Genomic DNA, 16,825 nt, shown 5'->3' on the forward strand with positions numbered 1-16,825 from the left:
CCCTATGGAAGACATGACCTTAATCTCCCACATAGGGGGGGGGGGTAGATTTCAAACACAGTCACCCATTCAGGTAACCCCATTTGAAATCCACACTCCCTGTGTGGACGATAAAGGCCATGTCTTCGTAAGGGTGTATGGACTTCAACTGGAATAGCCCTATCAGGAAGACTATTTGTGGCCTTTAAATTTTGCAAACAGAAGCTTTGCACAATTTGGCAGTAAGAATATGCAAAACACAGATACCAGTAGAAGCTATTTCACAGTCAGTATTTAACCCCCGAGCACTACCTGCCAATCTAACATTGCCTCTGATTGGTCAATTACATGATATCTTCACTTTAATCACCAATCAGAATGGAGCTTTGCAAATAATTCACCCCAATTTTTGTGTGTAGTGAAATTATTTTAACAATGTTGCTGATTGGTCCAATTGATAATGGAAACTTCTTTTTGGCCAATCGGCAGGTAGTTCTCATGGGGTTAATTCAAAGAAAGCATCTTTAATATGGAAGCTTATGGATGACATTCAAACTGACAAAACCAGGTCAGCATATGAAAATCAAGTCACAAAATATGTGAAGGTTTGTAATAGCTTTGAAAAATTTAACCTAGTAATTTAGGAGGGGGGATTATGCAAACTATGGAATTTTGATAGAGATTAATAGAGATATGCATGTACATGTATTCTTGTGATTTAGTTGTAATTGTAGAACAATTCTGAACTGTCCTGTTTAGGTTGGTGTTTTTTCTCTGTATGTATTAAATGCTTGCTTGTCTGTGTGCTTTGCTGCATGATTTGAAGGAATAGTCCATGTAAATTTTGTAGCTTTCAAAAAGCTCTTTTTTCATTCAAGTTGGGGAAATAAGTTACATTATGCAGAATGAGGTATCAAAATACGTAGAACAAAATTCTCCACTTATCAACAACTTTATTTAGTAATTTAGATTTTGTGTCTTTAAGTGTACGGATAGTACCCACTTTTATTTGGTGCGGGGGTCATTTTGAAATTTTACCCACCACCGTGGTCAGGTGTGAACATCCTTGTCAATATGCATCCCAGTGCAGTGCATTATTTGTTAATATATGTGTTGTGAATGTTGTTTGATTTTATGTTTTGCCAAATGAGAATTGTAAATGTGTAAAAGCTTTTTGTGAACTTGTATGAACCGAAAAGTAAGCTCATATTTGTTGATTTCAGTTTGATTCTGGTATGTAAAAAGCAAATAAAGATAGAGGAAATATCTTCATATAAGTACACACCCCTGCTGTAAAATCTGGTCTTTCTGGAGCAGTTTCAGACAGTTGTATTGGAACTGCATCCATCTAAACCCTCTACATAAATGTGACAATTTTTGAAATCTATAATGTTCAGTTTTCTAAAAAAAAATGTTATTTAATTGCTAGATTTGCAAATAAACATTACAACATGCATACTATTCCCCCAACCTTTTTGCCATCTCTTAAGACTTAGGAATCAATATCATGCTTCAGGTTAAGCTCGTTGTATCCACAAAAGCAAAAATTTATTTTTGAGCGGAAGCAATATCATCCGTGCCTGATATAGCTCACGGCGTCTAAAAGATGAAAACAAGAATACCATTTCTCTAGTGTTGCTACGTTCCCCAATGTTATTTTCAATTTTCAAATTAAGTGTCAATTCCATAAAAAGCCTACCTGTAGTCATAGCATAGTTAATTTGCCATATCTAGTTAAGAGCAACAAGCAAACCCAACAGTATTATATTATTTATGGATTTTTGGTTTGATTAACGTTAATGCATGCCTAGTAATGACAACCAGGATGCCAATATTGTATTATCATCACGCTTTATGGTATCATCGTTATTTTCTAATTTATTAAGACAATTAATTTATTGAATTTATTAGGTGCCCATTGTGTGAGTATTTTGACATATTAATTCACTTAAGTTATTTACACTTCATCAACTTACACACCACTATGTGATGAAATGCCACCACCGAATTAGAATTTATCACGTATGTTTTTTTTTCTTCAAACAGTATTTTTCCCATTAGATTTGACTGTTCTTCTTGAGTAAATCCATACTATTACTGTCAATGTGCATGTAATATTTATGGTCCCTGTGCAGGGATATATTACTCCAATGTGTATGATTATACAAATAGTTGTGATTGCCCATATTTGGGCTATTCCAGTTGAAATCCATACACCCCCTATGGAAGACATGACCTTAATCTCCCACACAAGAAGTGTGAATTTCAAATGGGGGCTACATAAATGGATGACGTCTTTTGTGTGGGAGATTAAGGTTGTATCTTCCATAGGGGTGTGGACTTACACTGGAATAGCACATTCTTAGTCCATAGGGACTATATTTGGCACATTTTCTGGTGAAAAAATTTCATATTGTTTAAATTTAAACACATCACAAAATGTTATTACCCCCTTTTTTTGTCAGACAATAACTCAAAATGTATACATCCAATTTTAAAACTGAAATAGAAAAAAGAAACCCATTTTTAGTTGTGCAAATATTGATACCTTCTGTGGATAGTTCACAAGTTGTAGCCATGGTGACTCCTTGAATTAAAAAAAAGATGCAGAATCAAAATTGTACTTAAGAGATACTCAAGTCATACCATTACATTATCTATTTCTCTATTTAAGTGGTCAAGGATGACCCGCAGTGACCAGTGATCTTGACCAACAGGCACTCAAGCAACAAATGCAACACTTTCAAAGGGATTTTAGGTGCCCCTTTTAAATCTGCATCTTTTTCATTCAAACAGGCACCATGGCAACACAATTTGAGCAATTAAGACAAATGTGGTATGAAAATTTGCAAAACAAAGCTGGGTTTAAATGTGCTATTTCAGTTTTAATATTTGGTGCATAGATTTTGAGTTATGATCTCATAATTAAGGGGGTAATTATTTTATGTGATGTGTTTATCTTACTTGTTATAGGAAGTATTTACTCAGTATTTGCAACAAGATGATGTCCTCACAGTTGACAGTCATCATTATACAAGTATGTGCAGCTGAAGGCATTCCTGCATGGATGAAATGGATAGATTGAATTCCTTTAAATGTAAAATTGTATTAAAATTGAGATATTTCTCAGAGTTTACAACCCTGGTTTTTTTCTAATTGCCATGTACTAATGCAATATATCAATCAAATGGTATTTTATTTGTTTGAATCATTATGCTGGAATTTTCATATTTAATGATTTCTGTTTAGTTTATTTTACAACACAAATAGCTTTTATATTTTCATACATGAAAGGGCATAGGAAAAACATAAATCTACATTTTTACCCCCTCCCTGCTTAACAAAACTAGTTTCACAAGACTTTGTTGTTCTTTTGGTATTTTCCCTTGGTGCAACATTAGTGCTACAATCTTATTTTTCAACTGAAATCTTAATAGAAAAGTCAAAACAATATATTTTTACGTAAGCATAAAACCCAGGAGAGGAGAGATGTACCATATTTCATGAATACTACACTTGAGATGGTAATGAAACTTGATCGTAAGATTTGTCAACTGTGTGATTTGCTCAAAGAAAATGATGAATTTAGGTGTAATATCTGATTCTGTGAGATATTGAGTTACACATGCAATTGTCAGGTGTTGCAGGGTTTGTTTGTAAAAATGACAATGCAAATGTTGACGGATGATAAAATATTCTCTAAGTAAAACATATTGCTTTTACTGTGTAAATACAAAAATTTTTCAATGCTTTGAAATTTCAAGCTGTGTTGTAATATTTAGGCTATGTAGGACAAGATATGCATTACATTGTAAATCCCAATTCGCTTGATTTTTAGTGATAATTCTGCTCAAAATTAGGCCAAATATGTTTGTATTGGGTAAACGAGCGGTGTAAGTTTGCGCCACCAGAGTGAAAAGATAAAAACAAGCGGGAAACGGTACAACTCGGATATCAACGAAGCCGTGAAACTCAGTACTTGAATACATTACTCAAACATGCTCATCTATCATGACACAGTTCTATAACCTCAATATCATTGTACGTCCATAGAGTGACCTTTGGATGTTCTGGGTACAAAAACTCATACTCTGCAACTTGAAATCAAATTTTGAGGTATGGTTGTTGAATCACAGTTGAGGAACTGTGCCATCGGGTATGAGACTAGTTTGGTGCATAGTTATAGCTGGTGATAACAGGTGACTAAAGCAATTGGTCCATTGATTTTGTATGCGAAAATGCAAAACAGCAGTGGGAAATGTGTCAGTGCATGTGTAAGATAGAAAATCAAGTTAAGCAGATCGAACTGGAACAAAATCATGCATGCCACTTCAACATCTGGCACAAAAATGCCATGATTAACCCGAATAGTTTTTTCTTGAAAATTTACACTACATTTAACCAAATAATAGGAACTTTTTTGGTGATTGTCTTCACTGCAAGTATGATCATGCCAACAATGTACCAGACTGTGCCATTGCACTTGATAAAAAAGTGTTGCCAAATCGTTTCAGTGCCAAGGTGCTCACCAGGCTGCTGTGAATGACTCTCAAGTAGCCCAATTTTTAAGACTTCAAACAATCACCCAATACCGGATATTTTGGCGGTTTTCCAGATTTTAGAACGTAAATCACCCAATTGGCTATAAAAGCACCTGACTGATTAATTTCTGGTACTTAATTGGAATAATAACAAATAATAAATGGTCACAAACCTCATTGTTATTACAATTTGGAGCTTTGAAGACTGTAAGTTCTGCTAAATTGAAAGGAAAATACATAAAAAAATTGAAAGAAAAAACATAAAATAACTGCCCCAGTCTGACCTTTGCAAAAGTAGTCAAAATTTAGGCACATATTTTTTCGGGGGGCATTGAGGGGCAAAGTGAATTTGGGGCAAAATCAACACATTTTGTGCAAAAAGCTGAAATTTTCATAATTTTGCATTTTTACAAGAGTTCCTGACTGGGAAGAGTTCTGACTGGGGGGCCCCATGGCGCCGCCACTGTTTCTGAGTAGCGGCAAATGATCGCTGAGTAGCCCAATTTGGCGTCTAAGGCACGGTATTGGCATCACTGGATAGAGAAGATGAGAGACGTAGCAGTAGATTGGCTGATAGACAAAAAGAAGAGAGACAGAATAGAGAAAGTGCAAGATGCTGCAATGGCAATTATATTTTATCTTTTCATCTGTAATTACCAATGGTAGCGATGTCTATACAAGAAAAGAAACTCATTTGTGTGGCTAGGAAATGCTGTGACAAGATTCCATTCATATATCTCCCCTGTGTTATATATCAAGTGCAGTAATCAGAAAACACGAGGGATGTACCATAGATGAATGATTTAATACAAATTATAAATAGATTGAATAGATGTGCAAATCAGTCCCAAAGGAGACTGAATTTATGTTTTTCTTTCATGCTAATGTTGCTTCTTGTCTGGTTTATGTATGCTAATATTTGACAACATGTTTTGATTAGGTTCACATTGGCTGTAATATTGTTCTTTGAATTTTGATTAGGTTTTTATTGGCTACTGTTGTTCCGTTCTAATCAATAATGAGTTGAGGAAATTGGAGTTATTATTTTTGCTCCCACGCCAAACATTATTTGAAGCCATTTAATCACAGACAGAAAAAGAAAGTGAGACATTCATAGTCATGACAATCATTAACAAGAATTAAAGAAAGCAGCCAGAAATAACTTGCAAAATTAAACTTTTAACCAATTGAAGTTTAAATACACATTGGAGTGTTGTTGCAACCAATACTTAAATTTAAACAGATATATATCTTGTATTTTTATTTATTTATTTATTTATTTATTTATTTATTTATTTATTTATTTATTTATTTATTTATTTATTTATTTATTTATTTATTTATTTATTTATTTATTTATTTATTTATTTATTTATTTATTTAATTATTTATAATCATATATTCACTACTCTCTTATCACCATCGATGGGTAAGGCACTTATTTATTTATTTATTTATAATATTCATATATTCACAACTGTCTTATCACTATTGTCGGTGTCTTACACATCAATTGATTCAACATCTAACAAAATGGTAACAAAACTCTGATAAAAATGAACAAATAAAAAAACTAAAACAGGAAAACATTTCATTCTATAAAAAAGTGACATTCAGTAGTCAGGGATGCAATAGGATTTTTATACAACACAATGGGTTGATAAGAGATACGATTTGGGTCAGATCCATGCAAGGCATATGATAGGGAATTTATGGAGATGTATGACAATTGCAGATACATGCTGGCAAGATTGAATTTTAACCAAATTATTAAAAATAGGTCACTCTCTATCACAATAAACCAAACAGTTTGTGATGTGTAGGCTTTGTCACAGTCTTGACCCTGTTCAGTTGTACTGTCAGCCCGGGACTGTCAGTATATTATGTCATCCTGGTAAATTGAAACATGTTTTTTGTGATGTGTAGTCTTTATCAAAGTCTTGATTCAATTTGACCTGCGGGAGGCTTCAGTCCAATTACTCGGCATCAACATGGAAGGAACATAAGGAAGTAAGAAAATTGCTTTAAGAAGAGAGAGAGAGAGAGCAATACTTGTGATCCAGGATCTCTTTGGGAAATCAGCTGACTGAATCCCAACCATTATATAGGAATAAATCTCTTTAATTTGTTAGTACTTCCCAAGCAAAATTTCATCTGTCAAATGTGAAAGGCCATTTCACCTGTATATCCTGGTGATTTTGGAGAGCAACATCAGTGATTGACATTTGACATGCAGTGACCTAAAGCTTTTGCTTCAGCAGTGTGAAATTTTTTATTAACATTAGCAACAGGGAGGCACTCGGTTTTCTTTGCCAACATGTAATGTTGCATGTTTTACTTTCAAAATACTTTTTGTTCCCCCCCCCCCCCACTTTTGAGCCCAAACCCCCAAAATTACGTACATTTCCACTTTTTGCGGCAATTTTGTGCAAAATTTGTTGATTTTGCCCCCCTCTGAAATTCACTTTGCCCCCCCATGCCCCTCCCCCAAAAAAAATTCCTGGTGCCGCCACTGGGTATACTGCATTCGCTCTAATAAACGTATTTCAAAAGGGGACGTTTATTGCAAGTGAATTTTGGATGAAAAGATTGTGTTATGTAAGCTTAAAAATCTGCGAAATACAGGTCACTACCGGTTTACATCCTGTTGTAAGTTTTATTTCTATTGCAAATTGCTTGCGGTCCGGCACTTTGACAATCTTGACACCCAATAAATGCCCATTTTAAGTTTACCTACATACTATGACATAGCAATTTCTGCATTTCAGGTCGCTTTTATTGTAAAAAATATGTGTGGGTGCTCATTTCAGGGGTGTTTATTATTAGAGAGAATGTATACGGTAAAAATTTCTGAAATTATTCCTTGCGGTTGCTCAAATCTACAAAACTTGATACAAAAGGAAAACATTAATGAGGTACTTGATTCAGTGTCAATGTGGCATTTTAATTTTGCTGTGGGACTACGTGTTTATTTCCTGAACAAAAAAAATGCATTTATGTATCTCTATCTATATCTTGATCATTCAAGGCACTCAATATTATGAATTTTATAGTGCTTTTGCTTAGCTGGTTTATGCACATAATAAGTGTCATGGTTACGCAATGATAAAAGGCACAAAAATTGTGTGAATTTTAAGTAGTTTCTAACTTAAGCATGTAAGTGTTGAAAAACAACAACACTGATAACATCAGTCAGTCCGGATTTTGGGTTGTTGTTTTTTTCCTGGAGGCTGAAATGACCCTAAAATATCACCGAAAACTTTGTCACTATAAACAAAAGTAACCCAAAAGATGGTGAAGTGGTATTGTTAGGTGTGGTGTATTTATTATCTTCATAGAGCAAACAAAATCATGGCAAAAAACACAGAAAAGTGATCTTAAATCGGCCCTTATTAGATACGATATCCCCTCTGAGTGACAGGGACAATAATTTCTCATTTTGCCCTCTTTCGGAATAACCAGGAGGTTGCATGCCTCAAGTGATCCCCACACTTAATTTTTGTTTTGCTCTCTCCTGAGCATCCTCTAAATCAGGACAATGAAAGCAGAGGCTTAACAAGTGATGAGGTCATTGTGTTATTTTAGCCATCCTTAGAGATAATATTATACCCTTCTGAGTGTGTTTTGATATCCTGAGCGAGCACTCAGTGTCAAATCCTTTAAGAAGTCAAGTTGTTTGAATACGCCAGCTGTCAATTCCTATACAGTACTCTTATGGTGCATGTAAACTGATGCAGAGTTTGTTGAAAAGTGTGCATAATTTTGTGCTTTTTGATAGCTTAATATATAAAAAAAAACAGAATGATTACACTTGTTGGAGCAGATGATGAGTGGTCAGAATTTCTAACAGAATTGATTGCAATCAATAAAATGGGGGGAAAAGGCTGAAAGACTCCCTCCCCCAAAAAAAAAATAGGGAAGCATGCTAAATAAACAGGTTTTTAATTTGTCAAAACCAGTAAAGAAACTTACTATTTTCTTGCTGACAGTTTCATCAGTGAACCACTGACTTTATCGAAGCTTGTAGATAAAGTGGATCACTGACGAAACTGTCAGCAAGAAAATAGTAAGTTTCTTCACTGGTTTTGACAATTAAAACCTGTTTATTTCGTTATTATCAAACCTGATGTACCTGTTTCAAGATCGGTGCAGCATGTTGTTACTGTTAACTGCAGTATGATATCTCACTTGTCTTATAATAATTATGAATTGTCATAATGGTATTAATTTAATGACATTTTTAAGGTGCAGTGTCTATTAATGCATATAAGATACCTATTGATGGGTATTAAGCATGCTGCATGCACAATGATCTCCACTTGAAAAGATGGGAGCAACTTTGCAAATTGCATCAATTTCCATAATTTTTTTAAAATTGAGACAATATTGAATTCATTACAAACTGCAGCCAACAAACAATAATATCAATTTTAATGTTCTTTAATAAATTTTTTGACCACTGAAGCAAGTGTGGATTTCATTTTTGTGCTATGTTTAATTCATTGAATTGGACCTATCAGGGACATGCCTGTGATATGTATAGTGCAGTCACTTATAAACTACAGAAATGCTCTTGAATCATTTTAATGGGAAGCCAATGTAAGGTCATAATCAGTAATAGCAATATTATCAATAATATAATTATCATTCTTATTTATTCCAACTGGGGCTGGTAGGGACTGTCAGATAAAATTGTATGTCTCAAAATTGTTTATGCAAATGAAATAAGACCAGGGAATGTACTCCATATCCCCTTTGCATAATGGGAAAGCAGCCATCCTGGATGTAATCCATTGAATTTCAAATTCTGAAAAAAACAAGGAAAAGGGTTGGTTGCTCATGATCAGGTGAGATACTTTAAATGGTATCTTGGTTTTGTATCCAAACCAGTAGAAATGTATTATTTTCATGTGCCTTGTTACTATGTGATTACTGCTATGTAACATGTAAAAGCGTATGTGAATATACTACTTTGAATTGAATTTGATTGAAAAATGGGCCTAACACCCATGCTTATGAGCTCTTTTGTGTGTTACACTGTGATGTAATAGGTGTACAATGTATCTTGTGAAATATAACAGCTTTCATGGAATTTGGACAGAAATTTATTGGTGATTTTCCTGGTATAGAAACTCGAGAAGCTGCATGGTCTGGCTACAAAGATTATTCTAGAAATAATCTGATTAGGGTACTGTGTTTTTTGGTGTAGGCCTATCTTGGCATAGGTGAATAACAACACTAGGCCTGTATGTTTGTATGTAAAATTGTAAGCTTTCCTGTTTTATCATTCCAAATTTGAAGGTAAATTATCATTCTTTCTCACAATCTGTCTCCATCCATAATTGATTTGAATCAAAGGAAGACTCTTGCCACAAACAAGTGGCATAGGGTAAGTTTTACTTGTGCGGTTAAGATTGGGGGTTATGATCAATGTTGTGGGTCAAATGCAATGGGATTAACGGATTTGTATATATTCCAAGTATCATTGTGGCAAAGCACTGGATTGATCACACACAGAAAGTTCACCAGACAGACTTGATAAATATTGTACAAGCCCAGGCAATTCAATACATGATGTATAAAGACCTGTTCTGTGAATAGCTGACAGTGCGGTCTTCTTTAAACATTTTCATTTGTCTATTCTCTGCATGAATGGAACTCTGTTATTTTTATGATCCATTCAAGGAATTCAGGGAATTTCTATTAGTCCTTAGACATTTCACTATGAGCAGAAAATCATCTCATTTCCAATGGCAGAGTTCAATATCCTATATATTTAAAAGCATATTTCAAAATTTGACTTTGAAATTGTGGGGCTGAGTTTTTGAACTTTGCACATTGGAAGTCCATACTACAGGTGCAGTAAATTAGTCTATCTGCCTGGTCCATAGCAAATGTTAAACAAGAGCCGCTTAGATATTGAGAGCTATGGATAGTTTCACAATACTTTAGAGATCATATTTTTTCAAACAAAAGTCTCTGATATAAGCGAGTAATTGAAAGTTGAAGTGAGGGATTTTGTGTACATTTTCTATGGCATGTGCAGTTTTACTATGGTACTGCAGAGCATGATGGGATACACAGTATCAGCTGCTGTGGGTTTCCCCTTTTTACTTCATTTTCAATGAAATGACATTGATACATTGCTTCATATCCTGGTGGATGTGGGATGCTACAGATTCATAGGAAATGTTATTGTTGATAGTGGCATAGATTGAGAGTTATGGTAGTGTTTGGCATTTTGTTCAATAGTAGAGTCAGTCTTGATTGAGTATTGCATGGAGAAGTTATACTTCATCATGTGTGATGTTTGTTGATGTTCATTTATGTGACAAAACCGAAGGGTAATATGTGATGTGATCAAGCAAAATCAGTCGGAACTCGGAAATATTGATTTTGAGATATAGCCAAATAAAGGAAATATTTCCTTTTATTTCTTCTTGTTTTGGAAACTCTTTAATTGCTCATATCTTTAGAACTGGTTGTTCAATTTCAATGGGGTTTTCTGCAAAATACAGCTTTGTAAATGTTTTTTACTATCCTGTAAGAAACTGAAAATTTATTATTGCAGAGTTCCGACTGATTTTGCTTGATCGCATCACATATTATAGCTTACAATATTTGATGGACAGTTAGGAAAACATGGGTATTTTAAATGTCAAATATTTTGAAAAAGTTTGTGTTTGAACTTAATTAGCTGTGGGAAGGTTCAGATTGGTTCCCCAGCATCATGTGTACATCATGTGTACATCCATATCAACAAGATGCGATTGCCTGCTGCTGCATGTGAATCTTTTAACCCTTACACCCGAAAATACCACAGAATACCACAATGAAAAATTCTGCACATGCATGCATCCCAGGGTCTGCGATGACGCAATCACCCTAAGTGTCAGATGCTCACGGAATTGCTGGCGGGCAGCAATAACCTGTGTAGCTCCCCGTCCACGATCGTGTGGTTGGCATGCGGGGGTCAAAGGTTCGAATCCCGGGGGTGCCAAGTCAAAAATTCTTCTTCTTGGCTTTTTCGGATCTTCTGTGTTAGGGTTAGTTAAGATGTATTTTTCCACATTAGAGCCTATGTTAACCCTTACACCCGAAAATACCACAGAATACCACAATGAAAAATTCTGCGCATGCATGCATGTAACCTTTTTTGACTCAAAACCCTGACTTTGGTTTCAGGTTTTGAGCAAAAGTTGATAGAAAAAACCCTTTTCTTTATTAATATTGTACTTTTCTTGCACTCAATCATTTACACCTATAGTACCCAGCTACCCACAACCTACTGCATCACATGTTAAGGTGTCAGTATCTGAGAATATTCACCTCTAGTGAGATGCAATACCATATTTTTCCAATAATATAAACATTTAGTTTTTGTCAGGATATCAAATATCCTGCATTGTCAATTTTACTCACTTAGTGACCGTCAACTTCAACTTCCTCTTACAGCAGTAATGGCATTTTACATGTGTTAAAGTGTGTAATTTTTGAAAATGGTAACTGTTTGTGAAATTAGAAGCAGATCTTAAGACAAATTGAGACAATATCTCAATGCTTCCTAAAACTGCAAGGAATAAAGGACATGTCACCTGGATATTGTAGACAATTTAAATGCTTTCATGCAATCAGTACTAGGTCCCGCTAGTTTTCATATATAAGAGTGATATATGTGTATGGATATAAATAACGATCTTTTATATAATTTGTGATTTTCAAGGAAAACACTTAACGTACAGCTGTAGGACGGATGTTTCTGAGGTTAAATAAAAGGAAAACATTTTAAAATCTTTTACAGCTGCAAAAAATATATAATAAAATTGTATGGCTCATTTTAAAGGATGTGGAAAAAATTAAAACCATTTTAGGTAATATATATACTTTAGGAGATGTATTTGCTATTTACTTTTAATATAAGTTACAAATTCAGGGCCGTCATAAGGCAGAAAATCGTGGGAAATCCATCAAGATGTGGGGCAGTCAAAACATGGTTATGACTCAAAATTGGCATCATACTTTTAAAGAAAAACATTAAAATTGGTTTAAAAAGTGGGCCAGCCATGGACCCCATTTCCTACGGATCTGTACAAGTGCAATAGAAATACCAATGTTAGAAATAAATTTAACAAATTTCAAAATCCTTAAAACCACAAATATTCTATAGCTGTAAATAAGCATCATAATAAAAAGTAAAATTAAACTTCTACGCTACTCAAATTTGGCACACTCACCGGAGCACTTTCACAGAGTCGACTATAATAATAATAACAATAATCACCGGAGCACTTCCACTGCATCGACCATAATGATCATGATCATAATCATAATGTTTATAATAATATTAGATTTAAAAAATATTTGCATAGATACAGATGATTTTTAATGTAAACATCTGATATTCAGATGCCTTTTGGTGTTTGACCAGTGTTAATAATTAGTTGTACTTTATAAATTGGCTTGAAACTGTAAAGGCAATTGTCATTCTGCCTGCGGCAACTGAACCATTAGAAAAATTAACTTTTTATTCAAATATTTACTATATCGCTTGTAATAAATAAAATGTCCCATATTGTTATTGTATGGTCACGATCAGGTGCGGAATAATATAAACGAAAGCAAATCGTTATTCTTATATCAGTGGATACTTTTAAAACAAATGTAAACATGCATTTGTAAAGAAATGTGTGCTGTTACTTCACTTTTAACACAGAAGAATAATTCAACTACTTTCACCAGGACAATTTTCATTTTGCTTACTGCATAAATTGCATGAAACAATTCACAATTCTGGAGTTAAAGTGGTTGCTTGTTTTGTAGATTAAGGAATAATTCCTATTTCTAATATATGATTGCATAATATGATTGAAATTGTTTAAAATACACCTATTTGCATTTCTGCAGATATCCATCATAACAGTAACATTTATTTACTTTTATAACCAATTTCACATTCACTGGCCTAACTATATGCCAGAAGTTGGTATGGTAAGTGTAATAACTGCCCTGTGAACATTTGGCAATTTACACACATTTATATATTGTACTCATCTAATCATCTACACATGGCAGCTATTGCACTTACCTGCTTCTGGCACAGAGCAATCGATATCAGTTCTGCCTCTAAGCCCTCAATTTCATGTCATGTTCAAACTTTTTTCACCACACACTTAGTCATTAACTAAATTTGACTAACTGACTAATTTTCACTTTTCATCACCTATTCTAAACTAAATCATTTATTAACCATGCTTGTACTAAAATATAGTTTTGATATACACATTGTGTTGTGCAGAGAAATCAACTGCACATGTATCACACACAAAAATATTTGAAGGGGCTATTTTTTGGGAATGGGGGAAGAGGGCTGGGTAAGTAATTCTGTTAACACATTTAGGGGTTTAAAAACACCAAAAACAATATTTCATTTTTTTCTGATCAACTTAAGGGATCTAGAATGAGCGTTTATTGCGTTTCGACAGTATTTTTTGTGGGACATGAGAGCACCTCAGACCTATCAAATTGCATTCTAAATACGAAGCATATCTTTCTGATATCAATTAATTTTCATTTTTTTAAAATCACAATATAATACAAATTTTATGACAAATTATAAAAATTTGATATTTTTCAAATTTTTGATATATAACAGTCCTCGAAGTTAATTATATAAATCTAATGATATATTCTTTAAGTGTATGTAGCTGGGAGGAAAAGCCGAAGGTCAATTGAAAATGTTGACCTTTCATATTGAAGATATGGATTTTTTTCCCAAAAAGACCTTTTTAATTTTGGTGTTTTTGGAAAAAAAATCCATATATTAAATCTGAAAGGTCAAAATTTTCAATTGATCGTCGGCTTTTCATCCCACCTACATACACTTTAAGTATAAATCATCAGATTTATAAAGTTTACTTCGAGTACTGTTAAATATCAAAAATATCAATTTTAATGATTTGCCATAAAATGTGTATTAAATTGCGAATTTCAAAAATCAAAATTATTTGATATCAGAAGGACATTCTTCGTATTCAGAATGCAATTCGATATGTCTGATGTGCTCTAATGTCCCAAAATAAATACTGTCCAAACGCTCATACCCCTTCCCTTAACTTCTTTATAGCATTTTGTTTTCAAAACTGTTTGCAATTCAGTTGAGGTCAAAACGGCTACATTTTGTGGCTTAAAAATGGTTGGGGTGTAAAATTCTGTAACAGAATTCTTGCTTAACACTTTTTCCTGGTAGGGCAAAACTTCAGGGGATGTGGTAAAATATTTTGTCAAATGTGTGTATACTGTCATACTTGAAGCAGAAGCCCAACCCTCTTTTGGAAAATAATGTTAACTTAAAAAACTGGTACTCATATTTCTGCAACTGTGAGTAACAGTTTGATCTAAAAATCCTTAATAATAGATCATTTCGGTCATTCCCCAAAAGCCTTAGCAAAGAAACCATACATCGTTGTTGACGGACATCATCTCTGTGCACGTTTGACTGGTTTGGAGTGTGAAGTGAGGATGTGCGTATCGATTATAACAAAGTTATGGTTTCATTTTGGGAATGCCTTTGGTACATACCGAAAAGTTGTCAATTTATGGTTAGATATTTTTCTCTGAACACTTAGTTCAGCCTCTTTTGTTTTATGGTTTCATTTTGGAAACTTTTGGAAGTTGAATTGTCAATTTATGATTAGATATTTTTCTCGGAACACTTATTTGAGCCTCTATTGTTCTTCTTTACAGACATGGTACCAGGTGTGCTGGGGAGGTAGCAGCATCAGCAAACAACAGTATATGCAGTGTTGGAGTGGCATGGAATGCTGGCATAGGAGGTAATGAAAAGGGCCAGTATACCCTGCTAACACCATAAAGTTGTAGCAACATTGTTACAATGTTGTGACAATGTTGTTGTATGTGACGGGGTATACAGTTCAACCTTATTTGTGCATTTTGTTTGTTGCATTAATATAGCAGAAGTTTTGCTGCAGTGCTTTTCTGCTGCAGCAAAGATGTGCTGCAGTGAGAAAATGTTGAGAAGAGTAAATACCTAGCCATTTGAGCAGGGAATTGAATTGAAGAACCATATCACAATCAGAGAACAAAAACCTCATTGCTGTTTGTCACATTAGAAAAACACATGCAAAAACAACAGTCTGTTAAAATAATGGCCCAAACAGTTGGAAATATGTCACTTATTTGTAGCTGCAAAATATTTTTGTTTTGAGTTCACCAAACAGACAAATCGCAGGTTACTATAAGTCAACTGTGTTTGGTCCTTAGCTCTGAAATGTACAGTAAACAGTGCAAAACAGGTGTATTTGGCCTTCAAACACAGATCTTTTAAATTATTGTGGGCCTTCACAAGTAAAGATACTTCCAGCAAGTAAAGATAATTGAGCACCCTGCTATAAATGGTCCCAAATGGGCTATTCCTGTTGAAATCCATATTCACTCATATGGAAGACATGACCTTAACCCTCATCACAGGGGTGTTGATTTCAAATGGAGTCGCCCATTCAAGTAATCACAAATTTACACTCCCTGTGTTGAAGATTAGGGTCTTGTCTTCCATAGGGGTGAATGGATTTCAACTGGAATTGCCCATACAAACCTGTGAATTGCTTTATACAAGACATTAAGTGTGGGCAGCATCAATGAATAAACAGGTTTGCATTTGGGGACACTAGGGAGACATTTTTCTGTGAACAATCTGTGACTGGTTGAAAAATCCATGAAAAATCTGTGTTGGATTATAGATTTTTCAACCGATCACAGATTTTGTCTACTAGTGTGAGATATGATCAGGTCGTACTCATTTATGGGTACAGTACAACAGGAATATTCATTGTAATCTGGGATTCATTATGATGACAAACCACTGGCACAATGAAAAAGCACAATGATGTTACATTGGATACTCCTGAACCTGACCTATGACCAAATCCTAAGTTATGATAGCATGGGTATGTGCAATATGCAGAATTTCCTTCACATCACATACACACATACGGACCTTCGTGTTTCAACCATGATTTACTGGGACTATTTAAATTGTCAATTATTGCATCCCTTCCCCCTGAGGAACTGATACCATGTCTGATAGATCTGGGTTGTGCAATTTGTGAATTAACTGCAGGATTTTCCCCACAAGAGTCTCGTACACACATGTATTTCAGGTCTCTGTATAAGAGTTCTGTAATTACAACCAAATAGTAGGATTTACTGGGACTGTTGAAATGGTCAATTATAATGTCAGTTTCCTCTAAGGCACCCTGTTATCATTTGAGACCTCTTCATACACTCAA

At 34.4% G+C, this 16,825-nt stretch overlaps 1 protein-coding gene across 1 annotated transcript in view; it reads left to right on the forward strand.

Annotated features, from left to right (window-relative positions):
• The window catches only part of LOC140171377 (furin-1-like), a 185,485-nt gene that overhangs the window by 90,759 nt on the left and 77,901 nt on the right, over positions 1–16,825 (forward strand). Inside the window, 1 exon segment of the mRNA XM_072194621.1 lies at positions 15,264–15,352. Within this exon segment, the coding sequence (XP_072050722.1) occupies positions 15,264–15,352 (89 nt within the window).

This window comes from Amphiura filiformis, chromosome 15, assembly GCF_039555335.1.
Source record: "Amphiura filiformis chromosome 15, Afil_fr2py, whole genome shotgun sequence".
Classification (NCBI taxonomy): Eukaryota; Metazoa; Echinodermata; class Ophiuroidea; order Amphilepidida; family Amphiuridae; genus Amphiura; species Amphiura filiformis.